Here is a 15,480-nt window from a genome sequence, read left to right on the forward strand (position 1 = left end):
CTAGCACTCATCAGACTGTGCCAAACCCAGAATTTTCTTGTTTATTTGATATACTAGCTTATTTAAATCTCACTATAACACTATAAATGAAGGGAGTCTTCTTACTGTCTTAATTTTGCAGATGAGTATATGAGGTTCAGGTATGTTAGGTTAGGGTTAATGATTCCTAGGCAGGAAACAGTTGGGCTAATACACACCTCAGCCCAGAGTCCAAGCTCTGTACCAGATGCTTTGCCTTCTCTTCAGAATTGCATCTTTTGGTTGTGTGTATTCCTACCCTATAAATCTCTCAGGTATGACACTATGAAGCCCCAAGCACTGAGTTTAAACCAAAGGAGATGAGGGGTAACTACACATGGAGTAGAATTCAAATTTGCTTAAATACAATTAAGACCATCAGACTTAGGAACCACTGAGTGTGGATTCAAGGGTCAGCTTGAACCAAAGCATGGCTTGTCAATTAATATGTGTTTGGATATAAAAAAGGAGTCAGCCTCTTGTGCATCCTAGTATAAATGGATGTAAACACAAAATAAACATAATATTCTTAAGACAACATAATGTATATACTTTTAAAGTGCATTGAGTTGTTTCTGACAGGTGAGTGATATGAAAGTATCTGCTTTCACGAGGCTTTGGAATAGTGGATTGACAGGTACATTCACTGTGGATAAGCCATTCATTGAGTTATTTAATTTTCTATATCTCAATATACATATTTATGAACTTGAATGTTACGGAAATTTTCCATAAAGATCCTTCAGATTCAACAACATGTAAACAGATACAATGAATGCACTTTGTTTTGTTATGAAGCCCATATTTTTTCTGGAGAATCTTGAAGTACAAGTTATTGCTGTAACAACATAATACATGTTGCATGAACACTTATTAATTTAAGTGTCTTTGTCACTGTTTCATTGTTCTCCTAGCCACCAAGCATTTTGTGCTTCTCCACATTGATGGAGAATGCTACAGAAGTGATTGAATTCATCCTCCTTGGACTAACCAATGACCCAGAGCTGCAGGTCCCCCTCTTCATCATGTTCACTGTCATCTACCTCATCACAGTGATTGGGAATTTGGGAATTACGGTGTTGATTCTCTTGGACTCTCATCTCCACACTCCCATGTACTTTTTCCTCAGTAACCTGTCTCTGGCGGACTTGTGTTACTCTTCAGCTGTCACTCCTACAGTCATGGCTGGATTTCTTCTAGGACACAAGGTCATCTCCTACAATGCATGTGCTGCTCAGATGTTCTTTTTTTTAGCCTTTGCCACTGTGGAAAACTTCCTCTTGGCCTCCATGGCCTATGACCGCTATGCAGCAGTCTGCAAACCCCTCCATTATACCACCACCATGACCACAGGTGTGTGTGCAAGTCTGGCCATAGGTTCCTATTTCTGTGGGTTCCTGAATGCCTCCATCCACATTGGGGACACATTCATCCTCTCTTTCTGTGAGTCCAATGTGGTCCATCACTTTTTCTGTGACATTCCAGCAGTCATGGTTCTCTCTTGCTCTGATAGACATGTTAGTGAGCTGGTTCTAATTTATGTAGCGATCTTCAACATCATTTTTGCAGTTCTGGTTATCTTGATTTCCTACATATTCATATTTGTCACCATCCTAAAGATGCACTCATCTTCAGGGTATCAGAAGGCTCTGTCCACCTGTGCCTCCCACTTCACTGCAGTCTCCATCTTCTATGGGACTGCCATGTTCGTGTACTTACAGCCCAACTCCAGCCATTCCATGGACACAGGCAAAATTGCATCTGTGTTTTATACAATGGTCATCCCCATGCTGAACCCCCTGGTCTACAGCCTGAGGAACAAGGAGGTCAAGAGTGCACTCATGAGGGTTGTCTTAAATGCAAAACTGTCTTTAAGATTATGATTTGAACAGTGTGCAATGCACAGTAACCTAGTTTCCTTAAGACAATGGGAAAATAAGGATTCAAAGTAGTCACCTTACCCTGTCCAAAGTCTCCTGTCCTAAAAATGGGAAACATTATTTCCAGAATTTTACCTGAACAGGAAAGGCTAAGATGTCTTGGGGTTCCCTTGTCAAAAACTTTGTTAAGTATATATTTTAATTCATTCATTCAACCTGCTTTATTTTCTACCACGTCAATGCAAATACTTATAAAATAGAGCCACAAATAAGATCATGAGCAAAGCGCACCCACATGCCCCAGGAGGATACCTACATGTTCAAATAGAAACCAATAATGTTGTCCATTTTGCTCCTGGAAATGCTTTGAAACTGTTAATGCTAATATTTTATGTCTGCTTTTGTGAATTAAATGATCTTTTTAAAAACATTTAAAAAGTATATTTTATTGACTATGCTATTATAGTTGTTTCATTTTTTTCTCTTTTTTATTCCCCTCCATGCTGTATGCCCCCTCCCACCATCATTTCCTCACCATAGTTCATGTTATGGGTCATACATAGAACTTCTTCAGCTTCTTTATTTCTCATACTATTCTTAATATTACTTCCCCATCCTTTTACCCAACTTCATTCACACTGATTTTCTTCCTATATTTTAATGTGACAAAGCCAAACAGGTTTCTGGCTCAGGGCATCTGTACTTACTCTTCCCTATGTAAAATGTTCCCTTTCTACATTAAGTTTGGTTCTTCAATATACCCTATCATAGGCTTTTTTCTTGACCATCTTAATAAAATTTTCATTGTATATTTCCATGCCGAATATCCTTTCACTCTGAGTTATTCTTTCTAAAAAAATTCTGTTCCATTTTGTTCATGACCACAGGCAAGAAAACATGGATCAGACTGAAAGTGATCAGAGATGGGGAGTGGGTAGTGTTGGATGAAGAGGAAGAGACTAGACAAAGAACATGTATGAATGACCCACAGACTTGGACAGCAGTGTGGGGAGTGGGTGATGCGTTGGGTGGAGGAGGGCAAAGGGGGAAAAATTGAGACGACTGTAATGAAATAACAGTAAAAAGTGATTAAAAAATTATCATCTAAGAACTTGTTTTTACTGATACTAGAGAGAGAAGAAGGGAATACAGAGAAACACCCTGACCACGGATGGAACCCCCAACCTAAGTATGTGCCCTCATAGGAACTGGAACCTGCAAGTTTTGGTGTGAGGGATGACACTGCAACCTACTGGGCAACCCAGCCATGGCACTCTGGGTTGTTCTGCATGGTCCTCATGAGTCATCACCTATTGAATGTCTGCTTGTCCACTTTATTATCCCTCAGCCCCAACTAGAACTTTGACTCTATGAAAGCAGTCGCTTTATCTGTTTTATTTACATGATCCACAGTCCTAAGGAGAGTCTATTTCATACACAATTTTCAATAACTATTTGTGAAATGAGTAAAAATATTAAGCTTTGAGTTCAGCTGTATCAATATGTTGAATTTTTAAACTATTGGTGATTGTAGTGTATCATCCATAACAGATACTTTCTAGACAGATGTATAGTGCATTTTAAGATGCACAGCTCATTTTCTACTTTCCTGTGCATTCCCACTCACTGTGTGCACCCCAACGTTTGGACACAAAGATTTTGTCCGATCCCAAAAGCAAATGAATCATCTGCAACAATTTTATAGTTTTAGTTAGAAATGATGTCTCGTTAAGTGGACACTAAAACATCGAATAAAAACAGGAAAAGGTATCGAATATTAGGTTATTTAAAGGTTCACTATCTGGGGGGATCTAAGATGGCGTCGGAGTAAGAAGGAGCAGATTTGGCTTTCCTCTGCTCAGGGGAGAGAGTCCTGACCGATCTTTGGAGTAGAAAGGCAAGCAACCAACATATTTCAGCATTTTTGAAAACAGAGGACCAAGGATTGTGGCAGAACCGAAAGAACAAAGAACGGATCCTAGGGGGAGTGCTGCATCAAGGTAGGCTCCCAGGACAGGCGTGTGGTCCCGGGGCTGCAGCCCCAAGCCCGGGGGCTGCGGCTGGGTTTACCATAGGGTTAGTGGGAGAGAGCCAGGTCAACTGCTCCCTCCCCAGCCGAGCAAGGTCTGGGCAGCTCTGGGAGGAATCCAGGTGCTGGCAAACACACCGGGTGGCGAGCAGCTTTGGAGGCGGTGAACGCCAGAGCCGAGTCGCGCTGCGGACCCGGACTCCCAGGGTCACCCTTCTGGCTGGAGCTTTGGCGGTGAGAGAAGCCGGGCCACTGTGGAGAGCGGTGGGCTCGATCGGGAGGAATTTCCCAAGAGGAGGGAGTGAATGGACACAGACACTGTTTGGGGAATTCTCCTGAAGTGATCAGTGGCTCTGGCCTGTCTGCTCCCCAGCTGTGAGCGTGCGGGCAGCAGAGGGGCCGCGCCCGCCCGCAGGGGCACTGGTAGCGCAGCGCTGACGGCCGCGAGAGCAGCAGACGGGCCGCGCAGACCGGCTGCGCCCGCTCACGGGAGCGCACCGGCGTGGGGGCGGCGCCTGCGGGGGGAGCATCCCCGCACACCACCCCACAGCAGTAACCCTGGGGAAAGACCTGATTCCCACACCCAGGACCCAAAGCTGAGGAGCCAGTGCGAACCCCACGGGCCTAGGAAGAAAAGCCAAACAAGTCATCCTTCAGCCTGCCTCAACCAGCAAGAGCAGAAAAACTGGTTTGGCCACTTTGAAATCAAGAGACTTTTTAATTTGATTCTATTTTTTTTAACAATTTTTAATTTTTTAAGTTTTATCGTTTTTATTCTCTTTTGATTTCTTTTTCCTCTCTTACCTGATTTCTTGTTTTATTCCTTCCTCCTTCCTGTCCTCCAATTTTATCTCTTCTTCCTGCCTTCGTCTACCTTTTCTATTTTTTTCTTTTTTAAATTTTTTCCTAAATACCTACAAGTGAGACAAAATCCTGGATCGGTGAAAAGACCAAAGTTGAACCCAAAGAAGGGGCATCACAACAGCTGGGACAGTGAAATAAATGTCACTCTGCTATTACAGAGAACCTGCAAGTTATTGCATATTTGTATTATTATTATTTTTCCAGTGTTCCTACATCTTTTTTTTAACAGTATTTTTATATCCCTCTTATTTTTGTATAGCCTGCTTTGCTAGGCTGGTTTTATTGTATGACCTGACAGCTTTCCCCTGATATCTCTTTCTATACCGTATTACTAATCTACTGTCCATTAACTCACCTGTGTCCTATCAGCATACTACTCAATGTTCTGTACTCCCTATCCTTATTACCTAGATTTCATAGACTCTGCCATATGAATGTTGCCATAATATTATTGTAAATAACTGCTGTTCCATGCAATTGTAATTACTTCACAACACCCCCCACCAGATCTTAGCCCATTTCAAAGTTTCCTGAACTCTATTACTGTAATGGTTAACTCTATTCTCTCACACACTACACCTATTTACTATCCTTTACTCTCACCTTACCCCAGAATCTGACCTCCCACAACCTCTCTGCTTTATAGATCCAACTCACAATCCTTCCTCCCCCAACAAGAGTATTATCTTCTTTCCATCCTTTCTAAAAATCAGCTAGCTGGGTGGAAGACCACGGTTAACACTATACATAGTGAAAGGATCTCCTATATCTTCCCTACTTGCTACTACTGTAAATAGCATAGAATTCTCGGTTGCTGTCTTAAACCATTTTGCCTTCCCCTCCATCTGATGACAAAAAAGAATAGGTGGAGGAGGTGAACACCAGGATACCCACTGGAAGAAGAAACCCAACAACTAAGGAACCACTAACAGATAACAGCAGAAGAAGGTGAAGGAGGGAGTAGTAACCACACAAACCTCAATCCAGGGCTTATCTGGAAATACAACTAAACAGTAGAGACAGTACCCAATACAAACAACTGAACAAGATTTCTTTAAACCTTGTACACACAGAAGAACCAGCCTCAACACAACCTGCCCTCACCAGCACAACAAAATACAGAAGGTGGTGGACAGAGTGACCCACATTTAACCAGCTGGCGGGAAGGAACCACCAAAGAAAGACTCAACAACAATCAAAACCCAAAGGCAAACACAAAGCCAACTTAAACAACAGCCCAAGACCAGCGAGCTTGGGGGGTCAAGGAAACAGCACCACTGAAACTCACTGCTACTCCACTAAAGAAGTTCACATCATAAACCCAGGGAGCCAGAACAGATCAATATAAGAAGCTGAGGTGAACAAGAAGAGTCTCATAAACAATGGGAAAACAAAGAAATACTCCCCAAATGAAAGGAAAGGAGGAAGCCTCAAAAAGAATGCTAAATGAAACAGAGGCAATTCAAATATCAGATATTGAATTCAAAGCAATGATTGTCAGGAAGCTCAATGAGCTCACAATGAGCTATGAGAAACTACAGGGAAGCTACAATGAACTCAATGAAAACTACATCAGCATAAAAAAGGAAATAGAAACTCTCAACAAGGGCCAAGAGGAAATGAAGAATACAATCTCTGAAATGAAGAACACAGTAGAAGGAATGAAAAGCAGGATCGATGAAGCAGAAGATCGGATCAGCGAGCTAGAGGACAAAATAGAAGAAAACACCCAGAAAGAGCAAGAAAGGGAAAAGAGGCTCAGAAAGAATGAAGAGGGATTAAGAGAAATGCAAGACAATATGAAACGTAATAATATCCGTATAATAGGGATACCAGAAGGAACAGAAGAAGAAGAACAAGGGATAGAAAACCTAGTTGAACAAGTGATGATGGAAAACTTCCCTAATTTGATGAGACAAAAAGTCACACAAATACAGGAAACACAGAGAGTCCCAATCAAGAGGAACCCAAGGAGGCCCACCTCAAGACACATCATAATTAAAATGGCAAAATTTCAAGACAAAGAGAGAATCTTAAAGGCAGCAAGGGAGAAGAAGGAAGTAACATACAAGGGGGCCCCAATAGGCTAACAGCTGACTTCTCAATGGAAACACTCCAAGCCAGAAGAGAATGGCAAGAAATAATCCAAGTAATGAGAACCAGAGGCCTGCAACCACGACTACTTTACCCAGCAAGGCTCTCAATTAAGATAGAAGGCCAAATAAGAAGCTTCTCAGACAAAAGAAGTCTAAAAGAATACACCTCCACTAAACCAGCTCTGCAAGAGATGCTGAAGGGACTGCTTTAAGGAAAGAAAGGAAAAGAGAGAGTGAGAGAGGATCACACGTACATAAAAGGCAATGAATAAGTACCTATCAATAATAACCTTAAACGTAAATGGACTAAACGCTCCAATCAAAAGACATAGAATAGCTGATTGGATAAGAAAACATGACCCACACATATGCTGTCTACAAGAGACCCACCTCAGGATAAAAGATCTGCACAGGTTGAAAGTGAAGGGCTGGAAACAAATTTTCCAAGCAAATGGACAGGAAAAAAAAAGCCAGGGTAGCAATACTCATATCTGACAAAATAGACTTCCAAAGCAGATCCATAAAGAGAGACGCAGAAGGTCATTTCATAATACTCAAGGGAAGAATTCACCAAGAAGACATAAATATAGTAAATATATATGCACCCAACATAGGAAGCAGCCCAAATACATAAGAAACATCTTAGAGGACTTCAGAAAAGATAGGGACAGAAACACAATTATTGTGGGGGATTTAACACCCCCTAATTCAAAAATGGACAGATCTTCCAAACAAAATATCAACAAAGATATTGTGGCATTGAACAATACCCTAGACGAACTGGGCTTTACTGATATTTACAGAACCCTCCATCCCAAAGAAGCTAAATACACATTTTTTTCTTTTTTTTTTTTAAAGATTTTATTTATTTATTTTTAGAGAGGGAAGGGAGGGAGAAAGAGAGAGAGAGAGAGAGAGAGAGAGAGAAACATCGATGTGCGGTTGCTGGGGTCCATGGCCTGCAACCCAGGCATGTGCCCTGACTGGGAATCGAACCTGCAATGCTTTGGTTTGCAGCCCGCGCTCAATCCACTGAGCCATGCCAGCCAGGGCTAAATACACATTTTTTTCAAATGTACATGGAACATTTTGAAAGAATGACCACATGATAGGACACAAAACAAGCCTCAACAATTTCAAAAAAATTGAAATCACACCAAGCAATTTCTCGGATCACAAGGGACTGAAACTAGAAACCAACCCCAAGGAAAAAAACCCAAAACACTCAAATTCATGGAGATTAAACAGCATGCTATTAAACAATGAATGGGTCAAGAATGATATTAGGGAAGAAATCAAACGGTTTTTGGAAACAAATGAAAACGAACTCACAACAACCCAAAACTTATGGGACACAGCCAAGGCAGTCCTGAGAGGGAAGATCATAGCGATACAGGCCCACCTAGAAAAGTTAGAAACATTTCAAACAAACAACCTAACCCTACGTCTACAAGAACTCGAGGAACAACAACAAAGACAGCCCAGAGCAAGCAGAAGGAAGGAAATAACCAAGATCAGAGCAGAATTAAATGACATAGAGACTAAAAGCACAATTCTAAAGATCAATGAATCCAAGAGTTGGTTCTTTGAAAAGATAAACAAAATCGACAAGCCTTTAAGCAGACTCATCAAGAAAAAAAGAGAGAACACCCAAATAAACACAATCAGAAATGAAAGAGGAGAGATTACAACAGATACCACAGAAATACAAAGGATTGTAACAAATTACTACAAAGAGCTGTATGCCGAGAAATTTGAAAACCTACATGAAATGGACAAATTTCTAGAAAAGTATAACCTTCCAAAACTCAATAAAATGGAAGCAGAAAGCCTGAACAAACCAATAACAGCAAAATAAATCAAAAGCAGTAATTACTGCTTTTGAAGCAGTAATCAAAAAACTCCCAACACACAAAACCCCTGGACCAGATGGTTTCACAGGAGAATTCTACAAAGCATTTAAGGACGAACTAACACCTATCCTTCACAGACTATTTCAAAAAATCCAAAAAGATGGAAGACTACCAAACTCTTTTTATGAGGCCAACATCATCTTAATTCCAAAACCAGATAAAGACACAACAAAGAAAGAAAACTACAGGCCAATATCGCTGATGAACTTTGACGCTAAAATCCTCAACAAGATACTGGCAAACCGCATCCAACAGTACATTAAGAAGATCATACACCATGACCAAGTTGGTGTATGATCTTCTTACAGGTATGCCAGGATGGTACAATATACGCAAATCAGTAAATGTAATACATCACATAAACAAAAGCAAAGACAAAAACCACATGATCATTCCAGGTATGCAAGGATGGTACAATATACGCAAATCAGTAAATGTAATACATCACATAAACAAAAGCAAAGACAAAAACCACATGATCATACCAATAGATGCAGAAAAAGCATTTGATAAGGTACAGCAACCATTTATGATAAAAACACTCAGTAAAGTGGGAAGAGAGGGAGCATTCCTCAACATAATAAAGGACATATATGAGAAACCTACAGCCAACATTATACTCAATGGGCAAAAATTAAAATCTTTTCCACTAAGAACAGGAACAAGACAAGGATGCCCACTTTCACCACTTCTATTCAATATAGTACTGGAAGTTCTAGCCACAGCAATCAGACAAGAAAAAGAAATAAAAGGAATCCAAATCGGAAAGGAGGAAACAAAACTGTCACTGTTTGCAGATGACATGATAGTATACATAGAAAATCCTATAGACTCCACCAAAAAACTGCTTGACCTAATAAATGAATTTGGTAAAACAGCGGGATACAAAGTCAATATCTAGAAATCAAAGGCATTTCTGTACACCAACAATGAAACAGCAGAAGCAGAAATCAAGAAAAAAATCCCATTTGAAATAGCAAAAAGGAAAATAAAATACCTAGGAATAAACCTAACCTAAGAGGTAAAAGACCTGTATTCAGAAAACTACATAACACTGAGGAGAGAAATCAAGGAAGACACAAACAAATGGAAACATATACCGTGTTCATGGATAGGAAGAATTAATATCATTAAAATGTCCATACTACCAAAAGCAATTTACACATTCAATGCAACACCTATTAAAGTACCAATGGCATATTTCACAGACATAGAACAAACACTTCAACAATTTATATGGAGCCATAAACGACCCCGAATAGCTGCTGCAATTTTGAGAAAGAAGAGTAAAGTAGGAGGAATCACAATACCTGACACTAAACTATACTACAAGGCCACTGTAATCAAAACAGCCTGGTACTGGCATAAAAACAGGCACATAGACCAATGGAACAGAACAGAGAGCCCAGAAATAAACCCAAGCCTCTACGGTCAATTAATATTTGACAAAGGAAGCAGCAACATAAAATGGAATAAAAATAGCCTCTTCAACAAGTGGTGTTGGGAGAACTGGACAGCTACGTGCAAAAAAATGAAACTCGAGCACCAACTTACACCTTATACAAAAATAGATTCAAGGTGGATAAAAGACTTAAATATAAAGCGTGACACCATTAAAGTCCTAGAAGAGAACGTAGGTAGGAAAATCTCAGATATTTCATGCAGAAACGTTTTTACTGACTTGTCTCCTAGAGCAAGGGACATAAAGGAAAGAATAAACAAATGGGACCTCATCAAAATTAAAAGCTTTTGCACAGCTAAGGAAAACAGTATCAAAATTAAAAGAGAACCAACTATATGGGAAAACATATTTGCTAATGATACCTCAGACAAGGGTTTAATCTCCAAAATATATAAAGAACTTACACGACTCCACTCTAAGAAGACAAGTAACCCAATTAAAAAATGGGCAAAGGACTTGAACAGACACTTCTCCAAGGAGGACATACAGAAAATCCAAAGACACATGAAGCGATGCTCAATATTGCTAGCCATCAGAGAGATGCAGATTAAAACCACAATGAGATACCACTTCACACCAGTCAGAATGGCCATCATAAACAAAGCAACAAACAACAAGTGTTGGAGAGGATGTGGAGAAAGGGGGTCCCTAGTGCACTGTTGGTGGGACTGCAGACTGGTACAACCATTACGGAAAGCAGTTTGGAACTTCCTCAGAAAACTAAAAATGGATCTGCCTTTTGACCCAGCAATTCCATTGCTGGGACTCTATCCTAAGAACACTAAAACACCAATACAAAAGAACCTTTGCACCCCAATGTTCATAGCAGCACAATTTACAATAGCTAGGTGCTGGAAGCAACCTAGATGCCCATCAGTAAATGAATGGATCAAAAAACTATGGTACATTTACACAATGGAATTCTATGCAGCAAGAAGAAAGAAGGAGCTCCTACCCTTTGCAACAGCATGGATGGAGCTGGAAAGCATTATGCTAAGTGAAACAAGCCAGGCAGTGAAAGACAAATACCACATGATATCACCTTTAACAGGAATCTAAACAACATAACAAAACAAAACAAAAAACTAGCAAAATATAACCAAAGACACTGAAATAGGGGATAGTCTGACAGTGGCCAGAGGGGAGACAAGAGGGAATTTCATGGGGGAATGGGTAGGGATTACAGGAACAAATTTGGAGGACACATGGACAAAAACTAGGGGTGGGGGGTAATGGAGGGAAGGGGGGAGGGTTGGGTGGATGGGCTGGAACGGGAGTAGGGGGGAGAAAACTGTACTTGAACAATGATTGAAATAAAAAAAAAAGGTTCACTATCTGATTATATTTGAAAATACTTTGTACATGTGAAACGTAGTTAACTAAAATGATTCTAAATATCTATATCGAATATAAACATGGCAGTATCTATCAAAATAAAAATATAGGACATTCAACATGCTAGTTCAGGGATTAAACTTTATGCTTTTAATATTGATTCTCAGGGACCTCTATACTGTATAAAACCTACCCACAGAGATGTGTGCCTTTGTCTAATTTGCTGTCTCAATAGAATAAGAGGCTTCAATAGCTGACTATTTGTAAGATTTTGCTTGGAGAAGCTCATATTTTCCTGCTGGTGTTTTAGGGGCTGAATAGCATAACACAAATATTCACTTCTGTCTTTATGGTGCTATTTCCCCTCTTGGAACCATTTTTAACTCTTATTTTAAATAATCATTTAATTTTAGGATTATTTTAGAGTTACAGAAAAAAATTAAAACATGGTAGATTCAGTGCAACCCTGTGACAGTCTGCATAACAGCCTGCAAAAGGACCATCCTAATTTTTGGAACCTTCCAGAATTACCTTCTTTGGACTGAAAGGACTGTGTGGATATGATTAAAGTATAGATTTAATCTGGGATCATCTGTGTGGACCCTAAAGGCACTCCCATGGAAACCTAAGAGGAAGTCAGAGAGAAGTGACCACACATAAACGCTGAAAGAGGAGTGTGCTATGTGACCTTGGAGGTGGAGACAAAGGGGGTGTGACCACAAACATTGAAATAGCAGCAGCCACCAGAAGATGCATGACTCTTGCACCAAACTGATTTTTGTCCAGGGAAAATGATTTTGAACTTCTGGATTCCAGACTGTGAATGAGTAAAGTTTGCAGTAATTTGTTATAGCAGCCATAGAAATGAATAAAATTCTTGCTTAATATTTCCTACAGGATATATTGGTACTGCTAGGAAACCAAGCTTGACACAGTGATTTTCTAAAGTGCAGATTTTATTCAGATTTCATTAGGTTTCTCCCTGATATTTCATCCTCTGCTTGCATTTAGTTACTGTGTTTCCTTATTGTCTTCTGGTCTGTTACAAGCTCTCCATCTTTCCCTATTTTTGTTGACCATGGAGGTGTTGAGAGTGCTAGTCAGGTATTTCACAGAATGTTCTTCAGTTGTGGTGTTCTGATATTTCCTTATGATGTGACTAGGATTAGGCTTTTCAGAGACTAAAGTGAAATGTTTTCATCACATCATATCAGCAAGTGTTGTCTCTTTTCCTCAATTTTTTATTTGCTAAGTCATTTCCTGGTTTTCTCATGTGTTTATTTTTTGTTATGGAAAATAACCAGTAATAGGTTTGATTTTGGCTCAGATTGTTCCACTTTCACCATTCATAGCTCTTTCTCTTGGGACCCATTGATAGAGCTTCATTCCTTCGCTGTTTCTGGGTGGGGGGTTTTGTTGTTGTTTTGTTTATTTTTGCACTCCCTCACTTTCTGTTACTACACAATGCTACATAGAGGCTGGTCTGGTATTTCCCCTAACCCTATCACAAAACTAACGATTTCTGTTATGGGACAAACTCCCAGGAACTCAGTTCTTCCTGCCAATTCAGTGAAGAATTAAAAGTCAATGAATGAGTCTATTAAAATGTAAACATGGTTTATTGGTAATCAGTTCTCAGGGAAGACAATGGGCCTAGGTAAGGTGGGGTTTGAGGGCTCAAAGGGATAGGTTCAGGGTGAGGCAGGGTAAAGGCAGGGAAGGGAGGGGCAGCCAAAAATGAGTGGGGTGGCAAGCATGCATGTCCTTTGTTCGGAGGATTTATATAGTTGGCAGGTAGAGGGTAAGAGGGATTACATATTGATTGACAGGTAAAGATGGTGGTAGCTTTCTAAGACTGGGGAGTGATTATCCAAGCTGTTAATGGGCTTCTTCCATAGGCACTATGGGCCTTTTCCTGCCTTTCAGGCCTTGAAATAAAAGTGCAGTTTCAAAGACTTTCTTTCCCAGACAATTGAAAAGATACCTAGAATTTCCAGGACTGTTGAGCCAGTGGGTGGGACATGGATGCCTCCTCCTCCCTGCTTGTGTTTCCTCTTGGCCACTCTTTCTCTTACCACATTTCAATGAAGAATCTCCTTTCTTTTGTTAAAAAGTGGCATTTAAAAGCCAATATGGCATTTAAAAGCCAGTATCTGAATCCAGTTATGCTTGTTGATACTGGAGTTTTACTTCTAGGTGCTCTTGTGCACAGAAGTAGGAGGTATATATTTATGTACTTTTGCAACTGGAAAAGACATCCACGTTTGGGCTGCCTGTCACTACCAAATGCAATAAGCAATGACAGTGATTGAATCTTTTATAGGAGCTGTGTTCAGATGGCCGGCGATCCGAGAAAATGGCGGGTTCATACCCTAATAAACCATCTTCCCCTTTCTTTTTTGGCCAGATCTTTTATAAGGGGATTGGGAAAGACAAAAAAAGAAGTCAGTGAGAGAGAGTCCTTGAAGTTCTCAGCTGCACTTCTTTCCTGGCAGTTAGCTGTCTCAAAGTGGGAGGGTAGTCGCCTGCTTCTTCCAGATACCTATGTCTCCGAGGTGTAGTCTTTAGCCAGTAACCCAGGAGGTCAGCTGCTTTTTCTCAGGTGCCAGATGGGCCTTATCTGTAGTTTCTGAAACAAAAGGCTTTACACATTACTTGCTAGATTTATGGCTATTTACCTTAAACTAAAATTTTCCACGTTTTGGTCCCCTATCACTTTGGATACATTCATAATTTATGGTTATTCTCTACCTATCCCTCATAACTGTAGGAAGTTAAACACTACTGTATACTGATGTTTCTGACTCTCATCCACAATTTTCAAACTGTGTGCCACAGAAGTTTTAAAACAACTAATACCTGACTATTTAGTCAGAGGCACAAACCTCTTTCCCTTAGATTGTCAAATAAAAAAATGACAGCAGCCAACACAATAGCCATCCATGGGAACGAATAGAAATTATACCTATTTTTTAATCACATTAGCAAAAAATATATGTTTTTGTATGCTGAAGAATTTTAGTATCTAGTCATGTGTGACATGAGATGGGAAAGGTTGACAATTGGTGCTCTAATCTATGTCACCCGAACTTGTCCCTTTTCTTATCTGTAACTTTCTTTTTTGATAGCAAGAGACTTGGTTCTCAGGGACTCCCATTCATTAATTTATTGGGGTTACTGGTTTGCAGGTAAATGAGTTCCATATTGTTTTTTATTTAAACTGTATTGTATTTTTTCCAGTACCATTTAGTCCCCTTATCCCCTCTCCCCTCAGCAATCACCACACTGCTGTCCATGTCCACAAGTCCTTTTCCCTACATTTTGTTCAATCCCTCCATCCCCAACAACTACCTGCTGTCTGCTTTCCATCCATGAGCCTACCTCTTTCTTGCTTCTTCAGTTTGTTCTTAATCTATACCACCATGAGAATCAACTTGATACCACTATATAGTCCTTTTTACGGTTTCTTTTACTTTTAAATTTGTTATACGTATTGTTTTCCAACACTAGTTAGGTCAGCTCATTTTTTCCCCTATTTCCCTTCAGAGAAGTTCATTTTTTTTTTAAAGATTTTATTTATTTATTTTTAAAGAGGGAAGGGAGGGGGATAGAGAGAGAGAGAGAGAGAAGCATCAATGTGCGGTTGCTGGGGGTTATGGCCTGCAACCCAGGCATGTACCCTGGCTGGGAATCGAACCTGGGACACTTTGGTTCCCAGCCCGCGCTCAATCCACTGAGCTACACCAGCCAGGGCTCCCTTCAGAGAAGTTTAACTCACACCTTTGTAGTACAGATTTTTTAAAGACTCCATGTTCACTCCTGGGATTCTCCTGTCCTCCTGGCTGATTCTTTCTAATTTGTGTACATTAAATTTCATGCTTTG

General features: G+C 40.1%; 1 protein-coding gene across 1 annotated transcript; it reads left to right on the plus strand.

The window, feature by feature from the left end:
* Positions 1-955: 955 nt before the first annotated feature.
* LOC114500278 (olfactory receptor 5B3-like) lies at positions 956-1,901 on the plus strand. Its single transcript, XM_028516929.2, has one exon. It carries the CDS (start codon positions 963-965, stop codon positions 1,899-1,901), a length of 939 nt encoding a protein of 312 aa, XP_028372730.1. The 5' UTR covers positions 956-962.
* Positions 1,902-15,480: the final 13,579 nt, after the last annotated feature.

Source organism: Phyllostomus discolor, chromosome 6 (assembly GCF_004126475.2).
Source record: "Phyllostomus discolor isolate MPI-MPIP mPhyDis1 chromosome 6, mPhyDis1.pri.v3, whole genome shotgun sequence".
In the NCBI taxonomy this organism is placed as follows: Eukaryota; Metazoa; Chordata; class Mammalia; order Chiroptera; family Phyllostomidae; genus Phyllostomus; species Phyllostomus discolor.

What these genes read in the sequence shown, in the direction of transcription:
- LOC114500278 (XM_028516929.2), top strand. Translation starts at nt 963, where the DNA reads ATGGAGAATGCTACAGAAGTGATTGAATTCATCCTCCTTGGACTAACC.